At 36.3% G+C, this 8,683-nt stretch overlaps 1 protein-coding gene across 1 annotated transcript; it reads left to right on the top strand.

Annotated features, from left to right (window-relative positions):
• The first annotated feature begins 280 nt into the window (after positions 1-280).
• Positions 281-8,380, top strand: LOC111402558 (protein PHOSPHATE STARVATION RESPONSE 1-like). The gene is made up of 8 exons (XM_023030945.1): positions 281-581; positions 2,835-3,546; positions 3,669-3,879; positions 3,963-4,039; positions 4,130-4,169; positions 5,882-5,939; positions 7,160-7,229; positions 7,645-8,380. The coding sequence occupies exons 2-8, from the start codon at positions 2,905-2,907 to the stop codon at positions 7,999-8,001; spliced, it is 1,455 nt and encodes a 484-aa protein (XP_022886713.1). The 5' UTR covers positions 281-581; positions 2,835-2,904; the 3' UTR covers positions 8,002-8,380.
• Positions 8,381-8,683: the final 303 nt, after the last annotated feature.

Below are 8,683 nucleotides of genomic sequence, written 5' to 3'. Positions count from 1 at the left end.
TTTTATTAAAAAATGTGTGATTGAAAAAATGTCAAAATATTATTTAAGAATGTAATTTTTTTTTATTTTTTATTTTTTTTTAAAGAATGAGGCTAAAAAAAGGTCATATTCTAATCATAATTACAATTTACAGATAGATTCAAATTATACATTATTATATGGAACTCAGATTACAGATAATTTCCTCTTAATAATTTAATACGTATAATGTTTTTTACATTGAAATTCGTAAATTAATAGAGGAACCCGGATCATTTGACTCAATCAGGGTCCGCTGCCCAACACGCGCCATGATATGCGCGTGTTCAATTACTGACCTGGTGGCAAAAACTACTATAGAAGCCAAAAGCCAAAACAACAACGGCAAGGGAAAGGAGCACGCGTCACGTCACCGTACAATTCCTACTTGTCGCCACCGGTGACGGAACCCGCGGAAAGCACGCATAAACTTCTATAGATACATATTCTATACGTATATTTCTATGCGCTGTCGTTTTTTCGCGTGTCGAAGAATCCTTAATGTCATAAATTTTCGAATTCAGCTGATTGATTCGTAGTTGGTGATTCATTTGCCATTTTAGGTAAGGATTTTGTTTGCAGAATTCATGGTTTTTCCAAGTTAATAAATTTTTTATTGTCCTTTTTTACCTGGCATATTCATCGTCGATTTTGTTTTCATTTTTGAAGGTTTAGTGATTTGATTTTATGGGGCTCTTTAATCTTTTTATTTGTGCGCGTATATGTGGTGCTGATGTGTTTTGTTTGATATGCAATTAAAATTAATGATTTCCTGTTCGGGTACACGGGAATTTTTATTTTTTATTTTTTATTTCTAATTTTGAGTGAATTTGATTATTTTTCCCTTTCGAGAAAATAAGTTTCCATGTCTGGTTTCTGTTGTCTGATTCTCCTGAAAGTATTACAATAGTAAGGGTTTATTGGTCTTAGATTGGGATTTGTCGGTAAAACTGGGAGCTGATGGAAACTATAGTTGATGTTAGATTGACTATCGGGTTTGGAGGTTTTCTTTCATGTTAGCTAAAATCATAATAGTCAATTACCTCCCAGAATGGAAATCTCTCAATGCACGGGTATTAAGTTTTCGTCCTATCAGGCATAAAGTTTAAAATTGGCTTTCACTAAGCCATCAAGTCGTTATGACCCTAATCTGGGGAAGTTACTCTACAAGCTACTATTTCTGAAATCAACAAGGGCAACAAATATTTAAGATAAACTTTTGAGGGAATTACTGTTGCAGGTGACTGGTTAGTTAGACGTGCCAATGGGTATGTCATGCCTATGCAAGATTCAACTTTAAGACACTAGAACACTACTAATATTTTATAAGATGATGACCATATGAAAATTTCTTTGCTAATTGTCTTCTTTGAAGTTTGTCTTAATCGCCATTCTTGCAAACGTAATTGATTGGCAGGATTTTTCGTAGATTTAATTTGATGAATATATTGAGCACTTTGTTGAGGAGTTCCCATTTGTTGTTACTGGGGTGACCACTGATACTGATTGTGTTCCTAGTTCACAGAGAGGCACACTTGCATATATGTTACTGACTTTTTGGAAGTCTACAAAGTCATAACTTTGAGGAGAGAAACACGCAAATCATAGAAACTGGGCATCTGAGCCATACTTTTTTTTTTTTTTTTTGGAAAACTAAGCTTAGGAAAGCATAGAAGTCTTAATTTCATTACAAACCCGACTTCCCCGCAGATGTTCTGGTACCTTTTCAAGCTCAGCTGACAGTGTTTGATTCAATTTTCTTGCCTCTGCTTATTTGATATATGTGGAAATGTGGATTCTCAAGCCAATGCCGTTAATCTGCGTTCATGGTTACATCATGACTCTCAGTTTTAATTTCATGCAAGGAAAAGCTTAGCACTGTGTATGATGACTATGCAGGTAGGAGAAACAAAATTAGCTTTAAGAGTTTAGTTCTTGCACTCTTTGAAAGCTACCAGTGATTTCATTCATTTGTCCGAAAGCACTCTTAGTTGTGAAAGCAATCACTGGTAGCTTTCAAAGAGTGCAAGATCTCCCAACAAGCAGAACAGAAGCATGCAGCAAATCATTTCTTAATGAAAAACTTTAAGTACTATCAATGGCACATCCCGGAATTTGATTGAGCTAAGGCAGACCTAGGCGAGTGCTTGCGGCCGCCCAATATATTGGGGGGGGGGGGGGGGAAAATCTGCGTTGCCAGCACAGGCAGCCGCCGTGGCTCATCCGGTGCTGGCTCCGCCCCTGAGGACTGAGTTGGAAGTTCATTTGTGTCAAGACGGACTGCTTTAAGATGATTTGAGTGTTTTTACCACCATTGCTCTGTGGTGGAAACGGACCAGACAATATGACCCAAGTGTTTTCTCATAAATCCATTATAAGGGCACATTCTCCGAATAGTATACATAGTTTGTTTCTAGTTCTGACAGCAGCATATAAAACTTTTAGGCATATGGTCGTTCATTAAAGCTCATTTGACATGCATTATTATCATGGATCATGTGAAGAAATAACAAATTTTAGTTTCCATGTATTTACTTGGCTACAAAAATATAACTTCAAGTCCCTGTATGTCAAAGAGTGTTCATCTTTGCTGGAATCAAACCTAATTCTCAAGTTATGCCTTATGAGGCATCACAGATTTAGTTTTAATTTTTCAACCTTGACTTGCCCAAGCAGATCTGAAGATCTCTTTCACAACTTCCTAACTAGATTAGTAAAGGTGTATTTTCTTCCGAGCATTTGTTTCAGTAGACTGTTAATGCGTTATCAGTTAATTTATTCAAGATATAAGTTTGATGGGTATTCTTATGGTGCAGGTGTTCTAGGTGAGGGGAGAAACAAGCTAGTTTTAAGTTGAATTTTCTATCATTTACTTATAAGGCAAATATGGAAGCACGCCCAGCTTTATCTATTCAAAGCTCAGGTGTAAGACAACTTGGTAATTGTGGAGCATCTGGGACTTCTTTACCTGTTATTCCAACCCCTTTGGAAGAGACATATCCCAAGTTACGGGACTCTCAGCAGGTTTCCACAGAGAGCGAACTCTTGCAACGTCCTCCAGCTGTCCTTTCACCGCTGTCTTCCAACAGTGGGGTTGTTGGTCATATATTTTCTTCGTCCTCAGGATTTTCTAGTGATCTTCATTTTTCATCCATCCCAAAGCAAGAAAAGCGTTTAAGGCAAGCCCCTTTCATTTCTCAATCGACAAATAATGGGACATCGGTTACATTACCAAGTTCTTGTGATTCTGGAATTCTTCAATCCACAGCATCAAGCCAATATACCAAAGAAAATAACAGCTCTTCCTGGCGTCAAGAATCACTGCCTGATTTTCTTGATTATTCATTTGGTACCTCAATCCAGAATGGTCTACTAGAAAGTATTAACAGTGGTGAGATTGGCATTTCATCTGAGGATCTTAGCAAAAGAAATGATTGGCAGGAATGGGCTGACCAGCTTATTGCTGATAATGATCCTTTGACCTCTGACTGGAATGAGCTTCTTGCCGATGCAAATGTTGAACCAAAGGTTGGAGTTTTTCTCTATCCATGACTTTGGATGGGCTTGCTTTTGCATTTTTCATTTTTGTTTCTCTTCAATGGGATAATGGATAATTGATAGTATGCTTTTTCTTTGTTCTTGTAATGTAGATGCAACATCAGATGTCCAAACAGCCAGTAAATTTCTCAATGCAGCCATCCCAAATACCCCAGCAGCCTCCAGATACACCTGGAGAAACTAATGTAACTGTTGCTCAATCATCCTCAGCAAATGTGGCTCCAGTAAAACAACGCATGCGTTGGACACCAGAACTTCATGAAGCCTTTGTCGAAGCAGTCATCAAACTTGGTGGGAGCGAAAGTAATTTCCCTCCTTTCTTTCTGTATAATTTGATCATAACATATTGGCCACCTACTCACTTCAATAATTCTTCTTGACTCCAGGAGCTACTCCCAAGGGTGTTCTGAAGCTAATGAAAGTTGAAGGTTTGACAATTTATCATGTCAAAAGTCACCTGCAGGTTTGCATTATTTGGTCATAACAGATTTAACCTGTATGATGACTCTCACTGCCATATATTTATTTATGGAATCTGTTTCCTGAACTTCAGAAATACAGAACAGCTAGATACAAGCCAGATACAACAGAAGGTGTAACATCTTCTACTTCACCTTTTGCTATACTTTTACTGAAAATTTACTATAGGATTAGCCCTTGTTTGATGGCCATTATTTGGGAAAACAATGTTTTGAATAGTGATTTTTAGGAGAATTCTATGTTGAAAAGTAGGGAAAAGTTTTGGGTATACGTGCAGAATATTTTATTGTGTGAATGTATTGTTAAAAATAAATACTTAGAAAAAAGAGTTTTCAAATAATAGTTGTCAAACAGGGGCTTATATTACTTCTTCGGTTCTTTGTCCTAATTTAAGATACATACTGGAAAAGGCTGTTGTATAAGTTAAAGTAATAGATGGATACATGAATATGTCAATAATTCATATGAATTTATCTGTTTGTTTGGTGTTCAGATTAATCAAGCTTTTTTTTTTTTTTTTTTTTTTTTTAATTTGACTTGGTTTTGAAGCTTGAAACTTTTAAAAAGTTATAATTTTTCCTGTGTACTTAGTTCTTCATTTTTGCCAATTAATTCTCTGTAACTTTTGTTTATTTCTAGTTGTTTTTGTTTTTTCTTTCATCTAGTTGGCGTGTCATAATTCAAATTGGTTTTAATTTTTCATGTGAAGGATCTTAACTGTGCTTTCGATTTTCTGGACAAAACAGAAAGGACCCTTGTTAATTAAACATTTTATGCTTTGGTATGGCAAAGCTAAGGCTCTGCGTTAAAGGTTGAACTCTCCTCCAAGTCTTAAATATGTTAAATGGTAAACAATAAGGCTGGCATACTATACTTGTTTGTTGGAGTCGATAAAAGCAGCAAGAATTCTCAAATTTGTTGTTATCCAACTAAGTTTTGATGGTACAAATTTGCATGACTATTTATATGTTCTTTTACCGGCTAGATATCTCCACCATGGAGTAACAGAGAGAACCATGCTCATGTAAATACTAAATAGGATTTGTCTTTGCTAGAATTATTGATCAGAAGTTCTAGTGTCGGGCAAGCCACGTTGAGTCATAGGCCCTATGGCCCAAACAATGTCCTTTCCACAAGTAAGAAACCTCTAATGAAATTCCCCTACCGTACTTACTACCAACCAGAGCAGGTGGAGAAATTTTGTCGATAACCTTTTCAATCACCTACTTTTACTAGAGTTTTCTGTTGATACCTGTCTTGTAAAGCTGCTCAAATTGGTTCAGAGAAACAAAATTTTCTTTATACTGTCTCTGTCAAATCTGAAGCCAAAACATCAGTTGTCAAGCAGAGCCTTTTTAGACTATGATTTCTGACACCTAATGAGGTAATATATGACCGAACAAGTGGTATGTGCCAAACTATGATTTCTTACATCTAATGAGGTAATATATGACCGAACAAGTGGTATGTGCCAAACTATGATTTCTTACATCTAATGAGGTAATATATGACCGAACAAGTGGTATGTGCCAAACTATGATTTCTTACATCTAATGAGGTAATATATGACCGAACAAGTGGTATGTGCCAAACTATGATTTCTTACATCTAATGAGGTAATATATGACCGAACAAGAGGTATGTGCCAATCTGCTAGTTTATTTGGATTGCCATGGTTTTACATCATAATCATGAACTATAGGGTTTTTATTCTTCCTTCAGAATTGGGCGTGGTTAATATTTATGGCTTTTTGGATATAATGAATCTTACAAGACAGCAGTTTTTGGTCATCACTTAGAAAGAAATTCGTTTCTCCTTTTGCAGAATCTTCAGAGAAAAAACTACCGTCTGTTGAAGAATTGTCATCCTTGGACTTGAAAACGTAAGTTTGATCGACCTCCTGTAAACATTATTACTCAATTTAGGATAGATATATTTATTATTATTTATTATTTATTATTTTTATTTTTTACCTTAAATATGAGCCTATCATACCATGCAGTTGATTTTTTTCAGAGCGGACAAATTACATTTGTGTCTATACTTCTGAAGTGCGAATGTGAATCTACATGTGTTTATTGATTAGAGAATATAGACTAATATTTCTTTCGTTGTTCTGTTTATACATAAGTTTGGCACTGTGAACTATTTGTTTGCAAGATGCAAGTATTGGAGAGAGAAGGAAATTTGGTTGCTCAAGTTGACCATAATGATCACAGATGTACAATCGTTGGAGCTTCTAATTGGCTTTGGATACTCATACGCCAACCCTCTCCCTCATCCCTCTCAACAATAGGAAAAAAGAAAGATTTTTGATTCTTTCGATATTTCCTAAACTTTAAAGTTTAAACTCTAGGTATCTTCCTTTTATTGCAGCCATCTCTTCTGATGTTCTGGCTTCGCCTGGAGATTTTCACTCCTGAGTAAAGGATGTTTATACCACTTCCCTTTGATCAGCTTCTTTAATTAGAGGATGGACCTACGGCTTTTTTCTCTGTTGTATAATATGTTTTCCTTGCTACACAGTTCCTTCAGTGAGAGAAAAGTTTGACAACTCACCCTTACACGTCATCTGTATTTTCTATCGAGTTGGTTTTGTGAATAGCTTGCATAAATGGTCTGCACTGATGAGGACTTCTGGGAAGACTTGTCCCAACGATATTATATCAAGCATCTGTTCAACCTAAGTAGTACAAGGTTTTTATTTGGATCCTCATTAGAAGTTGGAATTTAAAGAAAAAGTATTTACCATCAGATTTATGAAGACCTTCAGACGAGGAAAGACCCCTCATTTCATTTTGTCACCCCAGTCGAGAGATGAAACTACGACTGTCAAACTATTGGTGCCTTTCTTAAATTACATGATATTTAATATGATGTTGGCTGCTGGATGATTGTTCATTGAGATGTGTGGACAACCTGGAACCAGGAAATATCCCTGCTTTGATTTTAGTTTCAACCAGAATGGGGGACAAATTTGAAACTTTTGGAAAAGAAGCGCTCAACTTGTTATAACTAATTAATTGAGTTGCTTTTCCCATCTGTGGTATCGTGTCCCATATGCATTTCTTCTGATTATAGACTTCTGTAACTTGAAAATAGGGGAATTGAGATAACTGAAGCATTGCGGTTGCAAATGGAAGTGCAAAAGCGTCTGCATGAACAGCTTGAGGTATGAATTTATACTTTACGGAATTTTATTTTTTATTTTTATTTATGTGTATATCATCCAATGCTACTTCTTTTGGTCCTAGGCATAAGATGAGAAGTTTTAAGCACGTACAATGTATAGTTCCCATCACACGTGGTGACATGTGATCTCTAATATTCATACAGTGACGTGTGACACAATTCACGGATATTACACTTTCTTTATTGCCCTTCATCCTGCAATTGTAGAAATTGGGGACATGTACGAATATATGCAGCTCTAGCCCTGTGTCTTCTATAAATCTTCACCATTACAACTATTGCCGATGGATTCATATCGCCCCTATCATGGAGTCATTTATGAAACTATCTTAGCAAAACGGCCACTTTTGTTTGGTAAGTATCAAATCTGCTGCTTAACTTCGTCCATTCTGCAGATTCAAAGAAATCTACAACTTCGAATTGAAGAACAAGGGAGATACTTGCAGATGATGTTTGAGAAACAGTGCAAGTCCGGGTCTGACTCGCTCAAGGGGACTTCATCGACTATGGAGAACAACATTAAAGAGTCGTCGGGTGCTGCACAAAGTTCTCCTGCTAATGATGATTCAGGATTACAGGCACCTATCAGCAAAACAGGAGTTAACCAGTCTAATGCATCCACAGCATCAGGAGAAAACTCTCAAGACAGAGGAGAGAAATATAAATCTCAAGAGACTCAAGTTCTTGAAAATTCAGATGCAAATGTTGACGGCACATCACCATCCACGAAGCGTGCTAAAGTGCATGAATAGGCCAGTGTGCATCTTGTAATCCCTTTTGAGACTTATCATTCGATAGATGTTCAGCTTGTCCTCGAGACAAACTTATCATCTAGTCCTGCCTTTAGATGCGTGCTTTTGGGCACCAGCTTGTTTTTCTCTTACGGTTTAGTGGACGAGCAACCTTATGACTCCAATTTTTATTTTCTCGAAGTCTTTAAGATTTATGGTCTTTGAGATAAGCATCGAAATAATTATGAAGTTTGGTGAGAAAATGAAGCCATTGCCCGTCAGTATGTATCATGATTTCTGTAAGCTATAGGCTTTGTACAATTTTCGTCACCCATGTTTATTTATATGGGCTGTGTGAATATGAGCATTCTCAGTATGTTAAGCATCTGTTTTTTACATTCATTATGATGAGGTAATTTTGCAGAAACGTGGAAATATATTGAAGACATCATCCCCAAACTGTTAATTCTTTCAAATACGACTAGTTTTTATATCATAAAATTGAAATCTCACTGTTTCACATAAAACTTTAAAGCTTTGCTTTGCAACTTTGAAGTGCCCAAAGCTTGGATCAATGTATGCATATACAAATGCACAAGTATCACATACATATGCAATTTAATATTTTAGTACCTCTTCAAGAAAATGAAAAATCAAAGCTACAATGAATTTGTCATTAAGCCATTAATTGCTTCTCGGTCCT

This window comes from Olea europaea, chromosome 1, assembly GCF_002742605.1.
Source record: "Olea europaea var. sylvestris chromosome 1, O_europaea_v1, whole genome shotgun sequence".
In the NCBI taxonomy this organism is placed as follows: Eukaryota; Viridiplantae; Streptophyta; class Magnoliopsida; order Lamiales; family Oleaceae; genus Olea; species Olea europaea.
The sequence above is the reverse complement of the archived record's forward strand: the minus strand, read 5'-3'. Positions and strand labels throughout refer to the sequence as shown.